The sequence below is a fragment of the Microcebus murinus genome, chromosome 24, assembly GCF_040939455.1.
Source record: "Microcebus murinus isolate Inina chromosome 24, M.murinus_Inina_mat1.0, whole genome shotgun sequence".
Classification (NCBI taxonomy): Eukaryota; Metazoa; Chordata; class Mammalia; order Primates; family Cheirogaleidae; genus Microcebus; species Microcebus murinus.
In genome coordinates, this window is record NC_134127.1 from 17810880 (window position 1) to 17836595 (window position 25716).

General features: G+C 38.6%; 1 protein-coding gene across 1 annotated transcript; it reads left to right on the forward strand.

Annotated features, from left to right (window-relative positions):
• The first annotated feature begins 1879 nt into the window (after nucleotides 1-1879).
• Nucleotides 1880-25290, forward strand: ATP6V1B2 (ATPase H+ transporting V1 subunit B2). Its single transcript, XM_075997320.1, has 14 exons — nucleotides 1880-2063; nucleotides 9004-9059; nucleotides 11807-11905; nucleotides 13020-13113; nucleotides 13220-13297; nucleotides 13836-13975; nucleotides 14298-14399; nucleotides 14763-14860; nucleotides 15393-15516; nucleotides 17627-17777; nucleotides 19713-19795; nucleotides 20507-20611; nucleotides 21464-21593; nucleotides 23890-25290. Exons 1-14 carry the CDS (start codon nucleotides 1928-1930, stop codon nucleotides 24027-24029), a joined length of 1536 nt encoding a protein of 511 aa, XP_075853435.1. The 5' UTR covers nucleotides 1880-1927; the 3' UTR covers nucleotides 24030-25290.
• The last annotated feature ends 426 nt before the right edge of the window (nucleotides 25291-25716 follow it).

Genomic DNA, 25716 nt, shown 5'->3' on the forward strand with positions numbered 1-25716 from the left:
TACTCTACATAGCATTTTGCAATTGCTTTTTTATTTTAAATTTAATAATGTGTCTCAGAGGGTTTTTTTGTTTGTTTGTTTTTTAATCTCAACATTTAAGCCTCCACTGAATTCATTTTGAAAAGCTGAGGAATAGCTTTGACTGGATAGGCTATAATTTATAAATAGGCATTTAGATTATTTTTAGGATTTTACTATCACAAAAATGTTCATTGAATATCTGTGTGAATATACTCATGAATATATAATATACTATATAATATATAATGTATCATATATAATCGAAAATATGTCACAAACACTGAGTGTGTATATAAATATTTTTTCTTTAAAGATAGTTTCCAAGCACAGAAATATTTGAATGAGATACCACCAAATTACTCTTCCAAATTTCATACCAATGATGCTTTTATCAATAAAATGTTAAAATTCCTGTTTTCTTTCATACTTGCCAACTTTAGACATTAAACTTAAGAATTATAAGTCTCATGAATTAAAATGATGTCTCCTATTATTTTGCATTTTTTTCTTTAATTATAAAACATACTAAGTTATGCTCAATTTCACTTATAATTAAAGAACACTTGCTTCAATGGTGTGGTTCAAAAGGACTGTGGGCATTTATCCCAAAGTGCATGGAAATGAGATGCACACAAAATAGACTTTAAATAGCTGAGTAGTGTTCTCTCCATTTGTAATATACCAACATTATAAACAGTTTGAACCCTAAAATTTCCCCCATGTAAAAAAGTTTAATTTTCTCCATCAAGCATCTAGCTCCCCCATCATATCACAATGGCCTCCTGATGGCCAACTATAATGGATATTTGTAATGCTCCTAAGCTCACCTTCTTTTTGGTTTTTGCATTACACAATAGCCCTTCCTTAAAATTTTCTCTTCTTTTTGCCTCTGGGACACGTGCTCTAGGTTCTCTTCAACTCTAATGTGATTCCAGATATAATTCTTGTCCTTTGCTCTTCTCCTAGTCCTTCAAAAGTTAGCCTTTAGCACACTCTCTGGTCTGTCTCTTTTATCTCCATATTACCACCATATGACGGTAAGTCACAAATTTCACCTCAGTGCAGCCCAGATATCTTCTCCTTGCACAAGTACACGTAGTCCAATAAAACCACCTCTGGATATCCCACAAGGAATTTATCAGATCCCAGAACAGAAAAGTCTTTCGTGTCTTCCCCCAACACCAGCAAAGTTCTTCTACCCTGTCGACAGCATCACATCCATTCAGTCGCTCAGGCCTGGAGCCTGGGCTGTCCCTTGCACAGCTTGTCATCCCACATTAGTTGCACGCTTTAAGCAGTTCTCAAATCTGTTCCCATTCGTCTTTCACACCGCTACCCGCACCCTAAAACAAGCCAGTATGTGTTTGTTGAATGGCTACCTGAGTCAATGAATTGGGTAGAAAGGTAGTGAGGTGAAATAAATGATGGCGCATCGTCCCTTATGTTCATAATCACGGCAATAGGTTTTATATTTCGTTTCTCAAAGTGGTTTTCATAGCTTGAGTTTTCCTCATTCGATGTCATGAGAGGCTATTGGAAAACGGACGTCCGTTGACCTCTTCTTGCACGAGTTTGCGTTCCTTCCCCCTCCCTTTTTCTCTGTGTCTCTTTTCCCCCCTTTTCCCCTTCCCCCTTCACTCCTGCCCTTCTCCCCGCCACGCTTCCCTCACTGCTGTCCCGGCCGCGCGCCCGCCCTCCCAGCACGCTGGTCAGCTCCTCCAGCCGGCGCGCGCCCGCCGCGCCCACGCGCGCCGAGTCACGAGGCTGGGGGCGGTGAGCCGCGAAGGGGGCGGAGCGAGGCCGGGGCTCCGCAGCGCGCATGGGCGGAGCCGGGTGCGCGGGCCGCCCTGGTATATCTGCGCCTGCGCGGCGCTGCTGCTGGGCCAGTCGGGACGGAGGAGACAAGATGGCGCTGCGGGCGATGCGGGGGATTGTGAACGGGGCCGCGCCCCAGCTACCCGTGTCCACCAGCGGGCCGGTGGTGGGATCTCGGGAGCAGGCGCTGGCGGTTAGTCGGAACTACCTCTCCCAGCCTCGCCTCAGTGAGTATCAGAGAGCAAGACGCATTCGGTCTTTGCTCCTTAGCCTAGCCCTTTGCTCCCACTCACCTGCTTAGCCAGCGGGTGGGGGGTGGGATTTATTTTTCCTTCCCGCGTCCCCCTCCGACCCTGACCCACATGTCTTTCTCTAGAAGGAGGTCTGCGTGCACCTTACGTTTCCGTGAGGTGGGCCGAGGGCAGGAGCACCAGCGGGAACTTTTTCCTAGGCTTGGTGGGCTCCCGGCTATTCCCTACCCTCTCCAACTTCCCTAGGCTGGAGCGTTGTCAGGCACTTGCTTCCTGTCTCTGAGGGCCACTTCTTGTCACTCCGATCTTAATCTTCCCCTGACTTCTTTTGGATGACTAGGGGTCGAGGCAACGCCCCTTCCCATCCATTCCATCCCGCTGGTGAGGACCTCAGGGCAGGTCTTAAGCTCCTGCGGAGGGCGGACGGTGTAGTGCCATCGCTGACGTGGTCAGGCCTTTCGTGGATGGAGGTCAGGCCGGCAGCCAGAGGGAGATGTGGCTTGTTGTTCCGTGGAGGGGCTGCTCCACAGGAGGACACCTAGATATCAGAGAACGCTAGAGCTGAAAAGTACCCTGCAGGTCATCTAGTCCAGCCCTCTCGTTTTACAGGTGAGAAGCCTAAGGTTCTGGGAGGGGTAGGACTCGCCAGGCTTCAGACTCTTAAGTATTGGCAGAGCAGGAACTAAACTAAAAATCCAGGTTTTTAAATTCCCTCTGGGCCTTTTTCTACCGTTGCCTCTTCCATTACTGACCAATTAAGCAAACTTGGTTGAGTGCAAGGTTCTTTAGGGAAGCCAAGCAACTTTGCCCATGTATAGCATATAGGCATAGGCTTAAGCGTTGCTGTGATTATAAAAAGGCCTTAATAAGCCAGGTTTAAATGGACAGCTCAGCAGTTCTAAAAGAAGTGGTTCTTGATTACTAAAGAATACAGTTGTGTAGCATCAAACATCTTCACAACTTCCTTAGAAACTGGAGATGAGCCCTGGAAATAGACTATAAAAAAAACCTTGAGAAAGCACCTGATGTTTCCCCAGGTGGCAAGACGGCTCGTTAGTTGCCAGAGTGCCTGTTTGTGGGTGGCTTATTGGTGAAAAAGAATTTCAGATGAAGGGTTTAGTCTGGGCCATCTGAAGCCTGACTAATCCCATCCTGGTCTGTCACTGGGTCATGTGACAGCACTGCAGTGTGAGAAAGAAGGAAAACACATTTGATTCTGTGAATTGCTGAGATGTGCCTTTTACACTGTGAATTGTTTGAATTAGAGAATGCCTGTTAGGGGTTTATATGAGCTGAAGTAAGTGTTTTAGGAAATTGACAGATGTTGCATTCTTATATAAACCTTGGCGGTAAATTCATACATAAGAATGACATTCTCTTCTATGAATTGCATTTGTATGCTTTGCTTTTGTTTGGGCAGAGGAGATGGACATTAGTGGTGCCTCTAGAAAAAGGTCATAAGGGCGCAATAGTCTGTTGCCATTTAATTAATTATTCAATGCCAATTCAGAGAATTTTGACTGAAATAATGTTTAAAGAGTACTCTATGATTAAGGTTGTAAGTCATTAAGAGAGATGAGTGATTTCTCGATGTTCTGTGTGTGCCTAGTCAGTGGCTGAAGAATTTCTCTCGATGAAATTATTCCTGGTAAAACTGCAGCATAATGCTTAAAACTGAACCTTTAGAGATCAGGGTTCCTTTTTGCAGACCCAGTGCCTAGCACAGTGCCTGACACAAAGAAGGTGTCTTGTAATTGTTGTATGACTTGCATTTAAATTCCTTGATCCAATGGTTTAGTGGATAGATTCTTAACATGGATGGAATCAGTAGGGAGCTGGTGGAGCTGAGTTTCCTTTAGGTATTTGGGTTATTCTAAAAGGCATAAATGGTATTAGGGAGAATATTGAGCATAAAAATTAAAAAAATTAAAAATTAAAAAAAAACATAAATGATACCATTCTTAGGTTAACAGCTAACTGCATTCGAATATCATCTTTTTCCTGTTTTGCCACATTTTTTATTCTAGTCAACAGTTTTAATTGCTTCTGAATAAATATTGATCAACCTCTTAATTCTTGTAATTAAAGATTGATGATGCCATCTAAGGTGATGTGTAATTATGGTTATTTGATGTATGCTTTTTGAGTGAAGGAATAGAGTAATATTAACAGTTCCACTTTACAAATTAGATCCTGTATAAAAACAGCTTCAGGATTATAGGGCTGTTAATAAGAAATGGAAAACAAGATATTGAGGCTTGAAACTGGAAAGTTATCTTGAGCACTTCAGCTGAATTTCTAAGGTCACGAGGAATGAAAACTTGATTTTCTTTTAAAAGAAAAAGTTCAACAGCATACATAGAGCTTCTGGATGCTAAATATATTGAATTCATTGATCTCCATTTTTTTCCTGAGACCCTAGATGAACTAACATTAAGTTTCTTACCTCATAAAGCAGAGTTAGCCCCAGCAAAAAGTCAAATACACTTTGACTTCTTCCTTTTTTTTCTAGAACCTCTTCCTCGGTTGCTTACTGGCCAGGGTGTGGGTCTCTACTGTTCTTGCACAATAGAAGATGACTGCTCTGGGTTTTTTGTTTTGCTAATAAGGTGGAGGCTAAAGGACTAGGACTGTTATTGTGCAATGGCAGTCAAATTTTCCTTTGAATATTTCACAATCATTAAGTAGTGTTAATAGTGTTGAACAATCTCTTTTACCTTGCTGGAGGAAGAGGATGTCATCTGATAAAACATGTTCTCCTTAAGATCTATGTAGATTTTGGTTTTTCAGTCTTACTCTGTAACTATTTTCTCTTGATAGTTCAGAATCAAAGGTAAGACTTGGCTGCAAGAAGTGTTAAATATGTAGTATAAGCATATATACCATGTTGTCAGAAGTTCTGATTATCCCCTATATATGCACCTGTGAACTCAAGTTCTTGTTCACTTGGACATTTTTAAGAGAAGACTGGTCATTATTTTGGTAAATAGAAATATTTACATAACTCGTAAATGGGTTTTGCCTTTTTTGAAGAACAACTTAATGTCCTTGGCAGCTGGACTCTACACAGCTATCTCTGCTTTGGACTGTTAATGATGAGGAAGGCTGGATAAATGTTGTTGAGGGATAAAAGGTAGTGTTTGGTGTAATTTTCTCTGCTTGGTTTTCTTTGAGAATAGTTATATCATGGAAAAGGGTTATGGTTTTATATAAATTGTTTTTTAGTACCCACTTGTAGGCCAAGAGCTAGGAACTGTGTATTCTTCATATTTTTAACTATACTGAGGACTAAAGTCAGAAATATTATAGAGTCATAGAGTAAAAACCTTAGAATTAAAGAAAAACAAAACAATTAAAAGCCTGGACCCCCCCCCCAACATAAAAACAGATTTATCAAGGCCTTCGTTTCTTATGTGTAAAGAGGGTGTATTAGCCTTGCCTCCCGTATTAGTCTGTTTTCTGTTGCCTATAACAGAACACCTGAAATTGGGTGATGTATAAAGAAAAGGAATTTATTTCTTACAGTTCTGGAGGCTGAGAGGTCCAAAGTGGAGGGGCTGCATCTGGGGAGAGCTTTCTTGCTGGTAGGGACTCTACAGAGTCCTGAAGTGGCCCAGGGTGCCACCTTGTGAGGGGACTGAACATGCTAAGGGGCTAGTTCAAGTCTGTCTTCTTCTTCTTGCAACCCATTATTCCATGAAGGAACTAATCCATTCATGAGGACAGAGCCCTCATGATCCAGTCACCTCTTAAAGGTTCCACTTCTCAATGTAGCCACATTGAAGATTAAGTATGAAGGTGACTTTTGGAGGACATTCAAATCATAGGGCTTACCCTCACAGTGTTTTGTGAAGATGAAATCATATAGCCTATACAAAGATGCTCTGTAAAAGTATGAAGCGCTGCTCTCCAAATGTAAAGTTTAGCAGTATTTTTGTTTAGTTTGAGTTATAGTATTTATTAGCTTAGTTTTTGTATTTCAGTTGAGTTTAAACCAATCATGTTTAACTTCTTATTTGTATCAGAAATGGTCTTCTTAGTCCTCTCGTGCTTTTCTTGGTTTTCAGTGCTAGGAAACTGCTGAAGAGTCTCCATCAGATACTTCTTTCTCTGCTTAAACACTTCCAGTGGCTATGACCATACTGAAGAAAGATTGTTTTGTAGTAATGATAGAATGTGGGCACAAGGGAATATTGCCTAGTGCATTAAATAGTGAAAACCTATTTTACATAACTAAAATTGCAGACTTGTGAAATTATTTGGGGTAGCGTTGTTTCCTAATTCTTGGTAAGTGCAAGAGTGTAGCATACCACACACACACACACAGAAATGACCAATTCAGTTTTAGAATTTGGGCTGCAGTAGAGTTAAAGAATAAGTGACTTTGTAGCCAGACTATACAGGTTCAGGTCCTTGGGCATATTACTTAATTTCTCTGAGAATAATTTTTCTCTTCTGAAACTTGGAGTAATAATAGTCATGGAGATTGAATGAGAAATTCTGACCAGTATTTATTTAAATGTGTGTTGGCATTAATCAGTTAGCTTACAGGGTTTGTTACTGGATTTGTTTTTATTTTGTTTTGCTTTTTTTTTTTTTTTTTTTGAGACAGAGTCTCGCTTTGTTGCCCAGGCTAGAGTGAGTGCCATGGCGTCAGCCTAGCTCAGAGCAACCTCAAACTCCTGGGCTCAAGCGATCCTCCTGCCTCAGCCTCCCGAGTAGCTGGGACTACAGGCATGCGCCACCATGCCCGGCTAATTTTTCTATATATATTAGTTGGCCAATTAATTTGTTTCTATTTATAGTAGAGACGGGGTCTCGCTCTTGCTCAGGTTGGTTTCGAACTCCTGACCTCGAGCAATCCGCCGTCTCGTCCTCCCAGAGTGCTAGGATTACAGGTGTGAGCCACCGCGCCCGGCTGGATTTGTTTTTAAAGGCTGTATACATTGTTGCAAATTTAGAGACTTCTTCATGAAGTAGAATCTTGTCTTCTGTGGTAGAAGTCAGCTTGATTCACTGTTTCCAGGAAAAGCTATGACTTCTTTTTCTTGGTCATGCTTTTGCTCGTGACTGGTAAAACTTCGTAGTTTGGAATGAGCTTGGATTTTAAACATGAGATTCTGAAGCATTGTTTCTGTAGAGATTAGAAATTCAAAGGAGATACAATCTTGTTGAAAAAGCAAAGAGAATTTCAAGAACCTGAAGGATTTTATTGATGTTGCATTTTACTCTAAACAAAACTTTTTATAAATAGGAAAAATAGATTGCTCACCCCCACCCCAACTGTTTAGGTAAGGGTTTTGAAAAGGTCTATGTTTCTGTGATATATTTCTGAAAACTGGGTTTCAAGAAAATGTGTTTCTAGTGTAGCTCACTTTCCATTTCCATTTAGCAATTTTAGAAAGTCATTGAAAAATGGAATGTTGAGAGTCTCTTAAAATGAGAAAAATGAAGTAATTTTTTAAAGGTTAGAATTTTTTAAAGAATATTCGATTATTTTGAAACAATGGGGAGGGTTTTCATAAAAGTGGCAGACAATGTGGCACATAAAGTCTTTCTAGTAATTTTAGGGGAATGATTAATCCTTTTATATTACCATCCATTTAAGTAACTTACTTTCTAAACTTGTGACTTGCCTTTTATTTAAGATGGAAAAAAAGCCCTCTGTTGACAATTACAGTACAATTACTGATGTATTCAGTTACAACGTATTCAATGTATTTGATGTCTGGATATAAATGTCTATCAGTATGAAGGAAAGATGGAAGCCCTGATAGTGCTGACCTGCTCTGTCCTAGCTTTTGTCCCAGGGCACTTGCTTCCTGGCTGTTAGGTGCTTAGGCTGAAGGAATTGTGGTTTTAAATTCCAAAGCCCCTTCAGTGGACAGACTGGTTATTAAATGGTTTCCTCATTCTTGGAAGTCCATACTTGTGCTGGGAATCTCTGTCCAAGCTCGTTATGAGACCTCAAAAGAAATTAAGCAAGTGAAAAATCCCTAGTTGGTTGACAGACAGTTTCATGTAAATTATTTTAGACCTTGCAGTAAGTTTTCTTCAAAAATTGATTTCATTTGTTTTTTCAGCTGTTCTGATTATGAAATTTAGTGAATTCTGAAGTTGTCTGTTAGAATTACTCTAACCTGAGTGTTCTGTTTATATGTAATTACCATTACACTTGCCACATAGGGGTGATTAAGGTTGAAGGGTGGCTATCTCCTTTCTAAAATGAGGGACTTGGGTAGTGCCTTGTAGACTAGCAGTTTATTCCTAGCGGCAGCAGAAAATATCAGCTTCTAACCTAGCAGTAACATTTGACTTTTTTAAAGGATACTCATTTACCCCTGGCCTTGCTTTCGATTGCCCACTCCCTCCTTCACAAAGTTCTTTCTCTCTCATTTTTATACCCATTAAATCATGGCTTTTTACCTTGCAGGCTACATTTTCTGTTTCCTTTGTGAGTTTTGTCACTTCTGCTTAACATAAGGATTCCCTTTCTCTTCCTAATCAACTTAGCTAATTGCCATGTCCTCTATACAGCTTTTCCTTTTCTCCCTGTGGTGGGAACTGTTACTGTTTTTGCTATGCTCCCAGAAGCCCTCAGTGCTCCTCAGGTGAGAGCCCTTATCTCATCACATTCTCCCCACATGATACTGAACGAGCGGAGTCTTGTCCATTAATGCCTTGTTTTTATATCTTGAGTGCTTAGAACAGTGACTTGCTCTTAATAAGGATTCAGAATGTTTTTGGTTGGATGAGGGTGGGTTATGAAAAGTTGTATAGGCACAGACATTTTATAAGTTCACTGAAAAGTGTTTTAGCTATTTGAGTTTCATATTATAATAGGTGTGATAAAGTAGAGGTAATTTAGGCTGTTGTGCTATTTGACTAAAGCTCACTCTTCTGTGTTTCCTTCCAGCATACAAGACAGTATCAGGAGTCAATGGTCCACTAGTGATCTTAGATCATGTTAAGGTAATACCACTATCTGCTATGGTCTATTTATGTAGTTAAAAATGTGGCATTAGGTCTTGTATAATACACTTTAGATTTTTGTTAATGATTTTGAAGTCATTCTTGGCACTGAATGTCGGTGTTATATTGGTGAGAAGAGTTTTAGAACAAAAGCCACAAGGCTGGATTCCAGTACTGGATCTGCTGTGGATTCTGTTTGTGGTCCTGAGTTCCTCATCTAAACTTAAAAAAAGAAAAAAGTTAATCCGACCTAACAGATTTATTAGGAGAAAAACCAGCAATAATGTTTATGAGTGTGTTTTATAACCTGTAGAGTACTGTACAGATGTATGTATCTTGTGGTCCTTGTCATAGACTGCCATGTGTTATAATTATTTTAAATAGTATTTATCTTTTCTACTAAATTTTAAGATCTTGAGTAAATGAATAATATTACTTTTATCTTTGAGTATATGTTTTATCTTGACATTGGTTTTCAAATAATGAATGTACAAGAACAGATTATCTCAAAAGTGACTAAAACCTTAAAGAATAATTTTTACTTCTTCTGTTTTTTGTAAGCTGCTTTAGTTACGTGGTTTTTTAGCCAGACTTACACCTAAGAATTATTGTTATCTTAGGCATAGAATATGACTTATACTTGGATACCCTGGGTGCTAAGCTTTTTGCCTGAGCTGTATGATCAAAATATCCTCCAAGAAAGTAACTTACATACTTTCTAGAACAGTAATCTTACATTGGTTATTGGGGTAGATTGAGGGATAAGCGCATAATTATGTTTGGCATGTGACTCCTCTGGAAATAGAAAATACATTGAGAAACATTTCTTAAAAGAAAGGGCAAAGTGCGTTGTCTTTTCATCGCTAAGAGAAGCTGTGTGTGTGGCAAGGTACTTATATAAATTAATGTCAGGGTTAAGCCTAACAAGTTTACTTCCTAGCCACAGTTTCATGCTAGGCTGCAGACTGATTCAAAGCCTCAATATATTGAACCTAAACTGTATAAGATTTACATAGATGCCCATTCATGTTTTGGGAAAGAATAGAGCCCACACTTTTAGTTTTTGAGGAAAATATTGGGAAGCTTTATTTGTCCTTTATTTCTCCTTTTTTCTACATTCCTTATTAAATAAAAGTTTGGGGTCATATTTTTAAAATAAAAAATTTTTATATTAGTGTATTATTAAAAAACAGCTAAGAAACTATTTGAGTTTCAGTGGTGTTAAGTGCTCAGCTTAGCACAGAAAATATAATGATGGAAAGGAGAACGAGCACTGCTCTGTGGAGCACAAGGCAGTGGAGAAGCAGATAGAGTATAAATACATGTTTAATTAGGAAGCTCTGTGAGGGGTGAATTAGGGTGCTGTATGAGACAGTAATGGGATGGACTTAGAAAACATCTCTGGAGAAGTAATTTTAAGAGAGTTAAAAAAGCTTCATGAATGTTACTTTGAGGGATATAGTTGCAGGTGAGGTAAATTTTCTGTAGTTGTAGAAAAAATGGCTTTAGAACATGAGATTTAGAGTGGGTTTTTTGTTTTGTTTTTTGGCTTTTGTTAGAAAGCATCTCATAAGATTACTTTTTTCATTTTATAAAAAGCCTTATAGAAAATAAGGAATAGAACCAACTTTTAACCTCATGAGTATCCCCCACAGTCTACAGCAAACAGCGTACAGGAGACTCTAGAAACATTCTGGTTTAAGTCAGTGAAAAGAAAACTGCGGTGTCCTCTCTACTACTGTTCTTAGTAGGTACTTCATTTCTGACACCAGGTATGTGGGTTTTTCCCTGCAACAGTTCAGTTCTTCAGCAAACACCTATTATTGGGTGTCTTACAGTTTAACTTAGTTCTGACACTAATTACCTGGAGTTGGTGCAGACCTCAGTGGTTAAGGGCTCAGTTCCACCAGCTGTCCCCCATTTTACACACCAATCAAAAGTGGTGGGTCCCCAGATTACCCACAGCTACTGTCTTAGTTGGCTGCAAATCAAAGATTCCCTTCTCAAGCTCTGTAATTTGCTAGAATAGCTCACAGAACTCACGAAAACAGTTTACTTACTGTTAATATTACTGATTTATTAAATAAGGATATGTTAAAATGACAAGCCAGATGAAGAGATACATACGGTGACATCGTGCAGGATCCAGAGCACAGGACCTTCTTTCCCTGTGGAGCTAGGGTGGGCCATCCTCCCAGCACATGGACACCTTCTTGTTCTCCAACCCAGAAACTCTCCAAAGCCCTTCCGTTAGGGTTTTTATGGAGGCTTCATTACCTAAGCATGCTTGATCGAATCATTAGCTGGTGGTGATCAAGTCAATTTCGAGTCCCACTACTCTTCCAGAGGTCAGGGGATGGGGCTGAAAGTTCCATCCCTCCAACCAAGTAGTTGGTTCCCCTGGCAGCCTCCCTCCCCCACCTCTTTAGGTGCTTTCAAAAGCCATTGCATTAACATACACTCTGGAGTGGTTGAAAGGGGCTTGTTAGGAATAATCTTTTTCTAACATCTTTTCCAAACATCTCTCTGTACCTTATGCTGTATTTGCCAGTATATGTGTCAAGTGATGTGTGTTGTAAGGACCTAAACTACCTGGGGATATTGTAAACTCTCAGCATAAACCTGTGTGTGTTGGAGATGAGGGGAATTGCACATGCAGCCCCATGCCACAGGAGAGACAGAGACAGAGAGTAATTTGGGGAGCTTTTAAAATGTTGGTTATTGATCTTTTATTTTTTCCTGTTTAGTTTCCCAGATATGCTGAGATTGTCCACTTGACATTACCAGATGGCACGAAGAGAAGTGGACAAGTTCTAGAAGTTAGTGGTTCCAAAGCAGTGGTTCAGGTGAGCACCACTTTAAAAACTTGGCCAGGCCGGGCGCGGTGGCTCACGCCTGTAATCCTAGCACTCTGGGAGGCTGAGGCAGAGGGATTGCTCAAGGTCAGGAGTTCGAGACCAGCCTGAACAAGAGCGAGACCCCGTCTCTACCAAAAATAGAAAGAAGTTAATTGGACAGCTAAAAATATATAGAAAAAAATTAGCCGGGCATGGTGGCGCATGCCTGTAGTCCCAGCTACTTGGGGAGGCTGAGGCAGGAGGATCGCTTGAGTCCAGGAGTTTGAGGTTGCTGTGAGCTAGGCTGACGCCATGGCACTCCGGCTGAGGCAACAGAGTGAGACTCTGTTTCAAAATAAAAAAATAAAAATAAAAAACTTGGCCAGTTGAACTGTTTCCTAACAGCAAACACATAGGAAACACTACTGGTTCTTTTCTAATGATCACTTTATAAGTGTCTTTGGAGGTTGCATGGGGGAAAAAAAACTGTTATTGCATGTCATCTTACCCAAAGTCAGCTGCCTACATCCACTCTAGTCCAATAACTCCTGTAGTAAAATTACTTTTTTTTTTTTAATGGGTAAAATGAAATAACATAGAAGGAGAGAGCTGAAAAGCAGAGTTCACTGATTGTGGGATGAAACCAAAACTGTATCTGAGTCTATTCCTTTACATTGTCTCTTATAGTCCCTAGTTTTTAATGTTATCTCATTGTGGGAAATGATAGTTTTTTTCAAATAACATCTTCCCCTAAAAATTGATCGAGTGGAGGTATTGGCAAAATTTCTGTAAAGGGCCAGACAGTAAAGTTTATGGGGTCACCTAAGTTCTTTTGCATATTTGCCTGCTGTCTCCCTTCCTCCCTCCTTCCTTCCCTCCCTCATTTCCTCCCCTCCCTCCCTCCCTTCCTCCCTTCGAAAATGTAAAAAATGTACTTAGCTTACTTATGGAATTTGGCCTGCAGTTGTGAACCTTGGTCTACAGTTGATAATTTGGTTCATCACCATGAAGATTTCTTTGGTATATTAAAAGTAGTATACATTTATGTATCTTTATAAGGACAGTTTGAGTGCCCACCATCTAAGTTTCTTTTTCCCTTCTTATGTATTCTTTTTATTCATAGGTATTTGAAGGGACTTCAGGTATAGATGCCAAGAAAACGTCCTGTGAGTTTACTGGGGATATTCTCCGAACACCAGTGTCTGAGGATATGCTTGGTAAATGGATATAGTTCTTCATTTCATTTTTAAACATATTTCATAAGGTTTTAAAAAATTATGAGTATTTGAAGGTCTACTTATACTGTTTGTTACTGTTTTATAGGTCGGGTATTCAATGGATCAGGAAAACCCATTGACAAAGGTCCCGTTGTACTGGCTGAAGACTTTCTTGATATTATGGGTAAGGGAAGTAGATGGATTTCTGTGCTTTAGAGAAAATACCCTCTATCTGTCTTTTACCTTTGCCAAATAGTAATTTTTGTGATATGTTTTAAGTAGATAACTGATTATCTACTTAATAGATTATAGATGCTCCATAGATTATAAATTATTTATTTCATAAATTTTTTCCTAGAAATTACCTTATAACTTTATGTAATATCTTAGATATTATAAAACATGTAGGATATATCTGAAATGCGTATGGTAAAACCATAACTTTGAAATTAGGATTTCCCTCCTCTTTGGTATACCTTTGTTTCACTTTAGGAACTTGAGTTCTGCTATGGTATGTTTTATGAGTCTACAAAAGACTAAAGGTAAAAGTTATTTCAAGTTTCAGATTTTAAAAGTAAACTGATTTTTTAAGAGTAGAGAGAAATGCTTTATATAGTTCTGGCCTTCTTGGTGCTTTCTCTTTTAAATTTGATTTGATTTCTACTTCTATTGATAAATACTGTGCAGACCTACTAAAATTTTTCCTTTTGGAAATGCATTAGGTCAGCCCATCAATCCTCAGTGTCGAATCTACCCAGAGGAAATGATTCAGACCGGCATTTCAGCTATAGATGGCATGAACAGTATTGCTAGAGGGCAGAAGATTCCTATATTCTCTGCTGCTGGGTTACCACACAATGAGGTGAGAACTAGGATCTGAAATTTAGCAGGGAAGAATTTCTAAATGCATCACTGTTATTAGAAATAAAGGGTTCTTAAAATAAATACTCAATGTTCTTATTTGTATAATCCAGTTACCTTGAATCTTTATCCATGCATGTGTCTTCTTGCTTGCCCTTGCATATCTTCTCAATAAATACAAAATAGTTTTGTTGGGTAAGTCCCCTAAAACCTCCCACTTTCATTTATGATTATAATTCCAAAAAGTTTAGGATAAAAGTTATTTAGTTATAGAAATGTTATTATTTTAGATTTCAACTCAGTTCTTTTATAATCCTCTTCAGATTGCAGCTCAGATCTGTCGCCAGGCTGGTTTGGTAAAGAAATCCAAAGATGTAGTGGACTATTGTGAGGAAAATTTTGCAATTGTATTTGCTGCTATGGGTGTAAGTATAAGGTTTTTATTTGTTTTAATTATAGTATGACATATAAAATTAATTGTATATGTTAACTAAAACAATGTAGTAAACTACACATATATAGTTGAATTTATCTCCAGGTACAGAATTTGCAATTTGGCATTTTGGCCAAACTGAGGATTAAAATTTAGCATTTGACTAATTTGAAATTTAAGAATAATACTGTTTGTGCCTCAAACAGTCTCTTTACTCTGTTGGCTTTTGTGACAGTTTTTTTGGTACTTGAAACTTTAAAAGCAGGAATAATTTAGATCGTGTAGCGTGGCCTCATCAGAAATAAATGATGAGAATTTTTCTTCTCCCACTGCTAATGAAATCATGCCTATTTAGGTAAATATGGAAACTGCCCGGTTCTTCAAATCTGACTTTGAAGAAAATGGCTCAATGGACAATGTCTGCCTCTTTTTGAACTTGGCTAATGACCCAACGTAAGTACTTAGAGCTATTTCTTTTTGTTTGCCCAGACTGAGGGTCAAAAATGTTACTTAAGACCAGGGAGAGGTAAGATGTGGTAATGAAAACGTATGGGCTTGGAATGAGGTAACCCTGTATTTTACTTCCACCCTTGCTGCTTGGTAGTTATTTGGCATTGGGCAAATTACTTAGATTCTGAAGCTCATAAAATGTGACAAATACTTGTCTCATTTGTTTTGCGTACTAAATGCGATCATACATATGAATTACCTAGCACACCGTTTTTCCTCTCACCTGGGAAATCTGCCTTCCATTTCTTCCCTCCCTCCCCCCTTGCCCCTGCGCACTCTCCCCATGGTTTGAGAAGCTGTGTAGCTTTGAGAAATTTATAAAGTACTGCCTTACTTAAGACTTTTTACAGTAAAAATTGCTTTACTGTCTTCAGTTTATCTAAAACTTTAAAAGGGGAACTGTACTATTATTTCGAGAATCGTTTGGTTTTGGCCTTCTGGTTTGTGTGACCTGGGACTTATTGTTCCCTTTCAGCATTGAGCGAATCATCACTCCTCGCCTGGCTCTAACCACAGCTGAATTTCTGGCATACCAGTGTGAGAAACATGTATTGGTTATCCTAACAGACATGAGTTCTTATGCTGAAGCACTTCGAGAGGTAAGATTTTTGGTTTTTGTTTTTCCTCAGTTAAACAAAATGGGTTGATTTTCAGGGCTATCTTCTCCCTTTGCAAGTTTTCTTTTTTTTTTTTAAATCATGTTTTTAAGCTCATTGCTCATATATTGGTAGAATACCTTAATCAGAAGGGAAAATACAACTTCTTTTCTGTCAACTTGGTAGAAGTGTTTAGAGGATGAGATTTAAATTATTAGCCTGTTTACCCGTAACCCTTGTCTCTAAAATGTATAAAAACCAAACTGTAACCCAGCCACAACGAGTCCACTTACTCAAGGCCTCTTGGCAGTGGTTCTGGGTCATGCTCCTCAAATTTGGCTCAGAATAAATCTCTTTTAAAATTAAAAAAATTAATTAATTAATTATTAGCCTGTTTATCATACTGTCAGTGTCTCTACGGATTAAGAACTGATTGTAAGGTGGGGCACAGTGGCTCACGCCTGTAATCCTAGCACTCTAGGAGGCCAAGGCAGGAGGATCAATTGAGGTCATAAGTTTGAAACCAGCCTGAGCAAGAGTGAGACCCTGTCTCTACTAAAAATACAAAAAATTAACTGGGCAACTAAAAATAGAAACAAAAAATTAGCCAGGTGTTGTGGTGAACGCCTGTAGTCCCAGCTACTCAGGAGGCTGAGGCAGGAGGATTGCTTGAGCCCAGGAGTTTGAGGTTCCTGTGAGCTACGATGATGCCACAGCACTGTAGCCTGGGCAACAGAGCAAGACTCTGTCTCAAAAAACAAAACTGATTGTAAAAAGGAGTAAATAATATAGGCTATTTATTCAGTTACTCTACCAGGAAATTCTTTGTCCAGACTATCAATTTTTACCTTTTTAGAATTCCATTTTTAATGATGTTAATATTTAAATAAATAAAGACCATACTCCTGCAGTTCTTTCAGAACTTTTTTCTTTAGAAAACCCAGTGTTTGTTTAGGAACAATATTGAGATTCTAGCAGTTATTACCCAGAAGTTTTGTGGTGTTTGTTCTAATATAAATGACTGAATTTTTGAGTAAGTTACTCTTTTAAGTATATAAAAAGGGGAAAAAAACTTCTGAAGAGAAATGCTATCTAAATTACTCGCTTCTTAAAATCCCCTAAGATCCATCACCCTATATCACTTTGATGCATTGCTGTTTCTCACTAACTCTGGTAAAAGACTATTCTTTCCTCTCTTCAATCAAAGACCAATACTTTTGTAAAATACAGTAAAAATTAGTTATTAGAAAAGTGATATTTTTTAAAAGATGTACAATTTATAAACCCAGATTTTAAAATTATTAGTTCTAATAAGACAAAATTATTCTGTAAAGTCTCTAAATGCTTATCTTGCCTTCTCTATTATCTCATTAACACCTGGTCTGTAGACCACACTTTGGGTAGCACTGCTGTAACATACTCTTTTAGGTAGCAAAATAGCATTTAGAAGTTGCATTTAATAATACTTTAGGGTTCTTATTAATTGTATGTTAATTTGTATGTCTGTATTCCAGTATGCCTGTCTCTAAAAGGAAGACCATTTATAACTATTGTTATTTTATGCAGTGTAATGGCTTTGTGATCTTGGAAAACTATCTGACCCTTGATTCTAACTATAAATTGATAACAACTGTCCTTATAGGGTTGTTGTGAGAATTAAATAATGTGTGTAAGGTACAACAGACGATTCCTGGTATACATTTCCTTCCCTTTTGACTTTTTTGGGATTAGTTTACATACATATGGTTAGCTTCATAGCATGAAATAAATCTTGTGAACTGAGAATCTTGTCTCAGTTTTAAAATTAACTTCCTTTGATTTATAGAATTACAAGCACATTTTCTTCTAGCAAACTATTTGAACATTTATATTACAGCAATATGATTTGGGGGAAAAAACTGGTCCTCCACTGTCAACATTTTTTTTGCAGAATAATTCGAACTTACGTTGCTAGGAGATTTAAAAAAAAATCATCTCTTAAAAACAGTATTTAAAATGAACAGGATGGGAGTTTCAACTTGTTAACTTGGCATGTTTAAACAAACATGTTCTCACCAAGCTTTACTCGTTACATTCTGGTGTGTGATGTTCTCCTCAACTTGCTTGCTGTCAGGTCTCAGCAGCCAGGGAGGAGGTGCCGGGTAGACGAGGCTTCCCAGGTTACATGTACACAGATTTAGCCACGATATATGAGCGCGCTGGGCGAGTGGAAGGTAGAAATGGCTCGATTACTCAGATCCCTATTCTCACCATGCCTAACGACGGTAAGTTTTAATCTTTGTGTTATAGCAGACATAATTATTATAAGGACTTTGATTCTAAGAGAGATACCATTGGCCTTTTTAAGTTGAAATTCTTTTGCGAGTTTAACTAGTTACTTGGGCTTAAATAAAATTTTTTATTTGAAACTAACACATAATTATCATTATCTTTTTGTGGAAGAAGAGCAATTTTCTTCCCAATTTAAATTTTTCACTTCCATTTATTAGGTACTGTTGAGTGCCTGCTGTTTTAAATGTAAGGAATTTTTAAAAAGAATTTGTGGTCTCTACTTAATGTAAGTTAGTCTAGTTAGGGACTGAGTATTTTATGTATTGTGCCCCCAGAATTTAAGATCGTTTATGTTAAGTGCCACATGAAAAGCACAGATAGTAAATGCCAAAAGACTTTAGAGACAGAATTTTTAACCAAGGGCTGGTTAGAAATTACTTTTTTTTTTTTCTGTGTCTGTGACGCACACAGCACAGTGCACCTGTGTGGGTGCTCAGGGTGGCCCTGGGGGGAGACTGTTCAGAATTCCTCTTACATTATTGCCTGCTTGTCCTTATTTCAGTTTTTTTTTAAAGCACTTTTACAAGATATTTTCAAAAGCAGTAATACCTTAACTATAATTGAGCTCTCTTCTGAGTGCTTTATAAGTATTCACTCATTTGATCATCCTCATAGCAACTTTGAGGCAAGTGCTGTAGTCTTGGCACAGGGAGGTAAAGTAATTTGTCAGTGTTAGGAAGTGATGGGTTTAGGACTCAGGTGGTCTGAGTTCATAATTTACACCAACTGTTAGGCTACACTGCCTCTGACATGAAATTGATTTGTTCTAAGGGAGTAGCTACAAAATTATGCAATTTAACAGATTTAGAAGCGCATTGCTTTGTGTGACCTTTCCAGTGCAGCCTCATAGAGTTGCTTTTCTTGTCTAGCATCTCTGTATTTTGCATGGTGAAATGTTGTATGTCCATCTGAGATACCTTGTTTCCCCGAAAATAAGACAGGGTCTTATATTTATTTTTCCTCAAGAAGACATCCTAGGGCTTATTTTCAGGGGATGTGTTATTTTTTTTAAGTACGGGTACAACAATCTACATTTCTTCAAATATAGTTAAGTCGTCTTATTCTGGAACATCATCATAACTCTCCAAACCCTGAATTCCATCCTGAATTTCTTGCAAGTCTATTTTCTTTAGAACCATTGGCCCCAATCTCTCGTATCAAGCCATAGAGCTCTCATGGAGCAGATGAGCTCCGGACAAAATGCATGGGTTGTGCAGATGCGCTGCGTAGCCACGCCCATCACTAGGTCTTATTTTCAGGGTAGGGCTTCTATTGCGCAAATGCTTAGAAATTCTGCTAGGGCTTATTTATTTTATAGGTAGGTCTTATTTTCAGGGAAACATGGTAGCTTATGAGTTAAGAATGTTCTCTCAATATACATCAAGTTGGCAAATTTCTGTAAGGAAATTTTGTGTTTAAAATAGAATTTTATTTATATTTTTAGGGCTGAGCATGTGTCTAGGAGAGGGTATTTTTTTACAAATGCAGCTGTTTACCTTGTTAGTGCCAACACGTATATAACTGTAGTAACTAGACAAATTAAACTGGCCAATATGGTAGCCACTAGCCACGTTTGGCTATTTAAGTTCAAGTTAATTAAAATTCAGTACCATTTGAAATAAGTTTTTCAGTTCCATTGGCCACATCTGAAGTATTCGCTAGCCACACTTGGCTAGTGTCCACGCTGTCGGACAGCGCAGACACAGAACATTTCCATCATCACAGAAAATTGTTCTAATAACACGCTTCTAGGTAATGCTATAAGTAGTACAGATTCACTTCTTGTGGGTTTGGTTCTATGAGGTGGCCGCTTTAAAACTCATAAACTGAAAGTGCCAAGTTTAACTTCATCTGTCTTCCTCTGGTAGATATCACTCACCCCATCCCTGACCTGACTGGGTATATTACAGAGGGGCAGATCTATGTGGACAGACAGCTGCACAACCGACAGGTAATTGGCATTTGAACAACGCAAAGCTTACAGATCTTTCATCTCTCTCATCTGTTACTCCTTAGTGACTTTGATTTTGCTGTTAGGAATTATTTTGTTCAAAGTATCAACTTGAATTGTTTTTAACATGGCTAAAAAATTGTCATGTCTAAATACTAAAATTCTGGTGTGGGCAGAGTGCCACAATTAAGAATGATCACTTTTCTTTATTATGCCTTAAAATAGAGTCAGTTATCTCAGCTTTTCTGGGTATTCTATTCCATAAAGGTATATCCACCAATCTGATGATTAATAGAAAAAGATTTTTGATAGTTCTGTAATAGATGCTGGTTTTTAAAATCAGCTTTTAGGTAGAATTCTTGTTAATCTTTTTATTTTGGATGTGATTTTTTGAGTCAGAGTTCAGAAGACCGTTTACACTTGCTCATGTGGTAGTACCTTCCAGGCAGATGTTGAAAATTGTTTATCAAAATAGTCTTGAACTGTTTTATAAATTACACTTTTTGGATTTGATCTCAAAAGAAATACTATGCTATAATGTGTTTCTTTACTACCTTTTCTCCCCAGGAAAGGATATTAGAATTCATGTAGAAAACAAATATAGTAGTTTTATGTGATTTAAGGGGTAATAATGAGTTTGAAATGTTTCTTTACTACTAGTAAAGCTTGAATTTTTATACTTAAATACAGTAATTTTTTCTTCTACCTAAGATTTACCCTCCTATTAATGTGCTGCCCTCACTATCACGATTAATGAAGTCTGCTATTGGAGAAGGTATGACCAGAAAGGATCATGCCGACGTCTCCAACCAGCTGGTACGTAGGTTCTGAGAATGGTGTTTGAAGGAAAGGAATACCTGTCTCAGTTCGTTCTTTCTGCAGTCTTAATACTTAACTCTTTCCTGCCTTATCACTTTTCTCTTTCCCATCCATGTGGAATTTCAGTTTAGACTTGAAATGGAAAATATGTACTCATTCGTTATAACCCAAACAGTCTTTTTCTCATGAGGATAGATGTAGATAATCAATATTAAAAATAATATGCTTAAAACTCATGTCTAATGCTACATAATTCTAAATAAAACAAGCAATAAGGTGGTTTTAATTTTTTATTAATAATTTTAATAAGTGTGTAGAATATTCTTGAAAGTATGCTCTAACATATTTCTTGCTTTAACATTAATCATCAGAACACTAAGAGATACAGTTTCATATATTACATGAAATCTTTGATTTTTTTATAGTCACAAGATTGTACACCAAACATAAATAAAAATAATTTTGACTATAAAGTAGAAATGACAAACCTGGTAGCATAAATATTTTTCTTGAATGGAACTTGAAGATAGATTTCTCTGTGGTTTAGGAATTCTCAATTTCAAATGCTTTATGAATTGTAAGCTCACTGACATATTGAGGAAGTGTATTTTTTGTAAAATGTTATTAATGTCTCTGTATTGCATGCCTGAAGGCTCCTTTCCAAGGAAGTATACTGTTTTATTATAAAGTCCTTCTGGTACTTTTGTGTGAACTTTATGTGAATTGTGTTTGTACACAATTCTGTGGTCTCTAGTGAGGAAAACTATAGCAGTGCATTCATATATCCCAGGTTACTGTTAACATTTATAAAATCTTCTGTCTACTCATACAAGCCTGTCTTCTCTTCAGTATGCTTGCTATGCTATTGGGAAGGATGTACAAGCCATGAAAGCTGTAGTGGGAGAAGAAGCTCTTACCTCAGATGATCTTCTTTACTTGGAATTTCTGCAGAAGTTTGAGAGGAACTTTATTGCTCAGGGTAAGATGACTGTCGTTTTTCCTACTAACATACAAAGCCTCATGTGTGGCTGTGAAGCCTCCTTTCCCACTGAGAGAATTTACACTGGTCTCTGTCCAGTATACCTCTGACTAGAGAAGGAGGTCTTCCCAACCCTCCGGCTCCTTCTCGGCCTTGTGAGCACCTTGGGAAGGATCTTAACTTGCCTGTCCAGTTATTTAGCTACCATCTTATTTTTTCCCTTCCCTCCCTTGCACTTCCGAAACCTCCATCCAGCTGGCCTTCTGCTGTGCTGCTGCCCTCATTGCCACTTGTCCTTCCTCATGACTTTTCTTCAACAGCCATCTCTTTGGGCTTTGGGGGCTTGGGACTTTCTGATCATCTGTTTTCATCTCTTTTTCCTGTTTCTTACCTTCTTGCTCCTTACTCAGTTACCTGTTCTTTCTGTGCTTTTTTTCCCCTGTTACTGACTTTTCACCATGCTGGGGACTCAACTGCTCTCATCCCACAGCTCCAGCTACCTTAGGGACACCAGCATTGTTTCTGCACCATCCCCTCAGGCTCAGTATGGGCAGAACCAAAGGTTTTTCCCAGCTCACCTCCCGCCTAGCAGTGCTGCAGTGCTCTCTGCAATTTCTGTCTAAGTCGGGCACAATCATTGTCCTATTAACCTGAACTCAATAACTGGGTATTATTCTTAACCTTCTTCACTTACTCTCCAGTGATCAGTTATATATGAATTTTTGTTGTTTTTCTTTAAGATATCTTACCCTATTCTGTTTTCGTCTCCATTATAATACCTTAGTCTAGTGTTTCTCATACTTTACTATGCTTTGTCTCAACTGGGTGTCTTGTTAAACTGCAGACTCTAGGCTGGGCGCGGTAGCTCACACCTGTAATCCTAGCACTCTGGGAGACCAAGGTGGGTAGATTGCTTGAGGTCAGGAGTTTGAAACCAGTCTGAGCAAGAGTGAGACCCCGTCTCTACTATAAATAGAAAGAAATTAATTGGCCAACTAATATATATATAGAAAAAAATTAGCCAGGCATGGTGGCACAAGCCTGTAGTCCCAGCTACTCGGGAGGCTGAGGCAGCAGGCTCGGTTGAGCCCAGGAGTTTGAGGTTGCTGTGAGCTAGGCTGACGCCACGGCACTCATCCTAACAAAGCGAGATTCTGTCTCAAAAATAAATAAATAAATAAATAAAATAAAAAATGCAAACTCTGATTCAGTAGATCTGGTTCAGGCCAAAGATTGTGTATTTCTTTGAGTTCCTAGGTGATATTGAAGCTGCTGGTCTCTGACCACTGCATGAGACCACATGCTGGGTCTTAAGGCCCTGGTCCAGCCTTTGTCCCATCATCTTTGGCTGCTGGTGCCAGCATTTTGACTAGTCTCTTGACTCCCTCTATACCATTGTCAGGGCATCTTTATTATTTATTTTATTGGTTGTCCCTCTACTAAAAACAGCCCATGATGGTTTCCTTTACATAGCATATGTAGAGTTTTCCAGCTGTTTGGCTTGGTGTCTCCCATCACCCCTGCTCATGCTAGTAATATTCTTGACTTCAGTGGTAGGTACAACATGTATGTTTACTTTGGAATAATGCTCCAGGCTATACACCTAGCATTTGTGCGCTTTTCTGTTATGCAATGCGTTATTGATATTAAAATCCCCAAAATATACATGATTGTTGGTTGTTTTTTTTTAAATGCCGAACCTCAATACCTTAAAAAGTAAAGTGTTCTTCTCTAGAGAAAAGAACCCAGAACTCCAGCCACTCTTGATTCTTTGGTTGAAGAGTAAAATTTATTGGGGGGGATAAGGATGATTCTGCTATTAGAAATAGTTATAACAACTTTGAAAACCACAGGCTTATGCATGTGGTTAGGTGCTTGATTGAGATTGAAGGCCTTCCAAGCATCTGTACTGGTCTCTTTCAAATTCAGCCTTTTCTCTTCTGTGCAAACCTTTTGTTCTAGAGAGACTGCTTTTCTCACTGATCTCTGGACAGAACACTGAGTCTAGTTTCTATTGTTCATGGATCCTACTCAGTTGTCAAAGCCCAGATCAACCTCCCCAGCCCCACCTGCTAGACTCCTTCCCGTCCCCAGCCCACAGCCCTCTCCTTTCCTCGTGTTCCCTGTGGTACTTACTGTTTGTACCCTCCTCTCCACATTTAGTCTTGAGAGTCCTAACTTTTTCCCATTCTATATTTAATGCTCACACTGCCAGTCATATAACACAGTAAATACTGAGTAACACTGCTAAGTTGGAAGTCCTTTGCTTTTATTAATTCAATCTCAATTTTTTAAGGTCCTTATGAAAATCGCACTGTGTATGAGACTTTGGACATTGGCTGGCAGCTGCTCCGAATCTTCCCCAAAGAAATGCTGAAGAGAATCCCTCAGAGCACCCTGAGCGAGTTCTACCCTCGAGACTCTGCCAAGCATTAGCTGCTGCTTCCTCACTGGCCTGGTCCTCTTGTGAAATACTGGTCTTGTTTTCTTTATTCCTTTCTCCCCCATCCCCACCTTTGTGTTGGAGTTTACCGTGTTACCCTTTAATTAAAAACAAAGAATAGGTAACATATTGTGCCAGTGTTGCAATGTTTTAAACTGCTAACAGACTTTAAAATATCCCCTATTCATAAAACCTGGGTTTTCAGTGCTTTGTTTAAAGTAGCTGCAGGGATGGAGTTTCCTTACTGATGTATGTATTTGTACATAGTGGTGTAGTTAGTTAGGCAATAACGTCCTCATTATTTGGGTCTCTTAGACCTTACCTCTCAACCCCCTGGAAAGTTTCACTCTGATGTTACAATGCTTTGGTCTCTAAATTAGGGGCAAGATCAGGCCTGAAAGAAATCTCCTTTAAGGAGAGCCACCAAGAGGCTCTTTCCTGAGTGTTTTCTTTCGTGTGCCTGTGGGGCTGTGCTGCTGCGCTAAGCAGATGGTTTTTACTGTCTCCTTGCTCTTTCCTGTACAATGAACAGATTAGCAAAAGGAGTTTCCTTTTCCTATTTAGTAATATGCATTGGGACCCCTGTGCTAACAGTTCTCCCTCTGAGTAACACAGAATTATGCAACTTTTGCACAGCTGGCATTTACCTGAGAGCAGCAAGATGCCTTGTCTCAGTGATATTTACTGGGTTTCCACGCAAAGGAATCACGTGATTGGGTACAATAAAGGAAGAAGAAAGAAAAACCTATATCCATTTTACATTCTGTTGTGCTAACAGTGGTTTAAGTTTCTAAAGTGTTGACCAGATGCTGAAGGCAAGGTGGGAAGTGAAAGCTCTTATGTTTATGGATATTTTAAACTCTGTTAGACAGCAGCCTTTGAAAAATCCCCAATTTGGTTCTGCTTTCTGACCTGTCTCTACCTTTTCAGGGTAATCTTGTGGCACAAGTGATTGCATTTAAAATCAGCTTTAGAGTTTTATTAATTCCTGCTCCTCCCTGGTGCAAGCCCTGAGCTATCTTCTATGCAGTTCTGCCCTGTCTGCTGTTTGGTCTCTTTGTGTTCTTTGTTACTTGGACTTGGGTGCAATAGCAACTTCCCTACTCTGTGCATTCCATCTTTCAAGTTGTGTAAAGTTCTTCACTTTTTTTCTCTGAGGGTCTGGGGGGTGGGGGGAGTCAGCATGATTATATTTTAATGTAGAAAATGTGATATCTGGATATAAGATGAAAATAAATGTTAAATTAAATGGAAGTTACCTGAAGTGACTCTGTATCTTCTAATCAGAAAAGCAACAAGAATTAAATGTATAATAATGCATCTTTTCAGTTCAGTTTTGAACATCATAAACCAGTGTTGTGAACCAACCCCCAGTGTTGCAGGGACATGTCCCATGTTTTATACCCTCTGTCTTCCGGGCTGCTTTTTCAAGCTCTTCTCAGTGATAGCTCTTACAACATGCCTCATGTTTGATTCAGGGCCAAGAGTCCCTATAATGCAAGTGCCCCATAGCATTCTTTGTTTCAGACATTTTTAGGACCTACAGAACTTATCTGCTACAAATGAAAGATGGTAAATATAAAATTAAATATATATTGAAGAAAGCCAAAGCTTGCTTCCCATAATATCTCAAATGGATGGTCTGGTATATAAAACCTAGGCTGGGCATGATGGCTCATG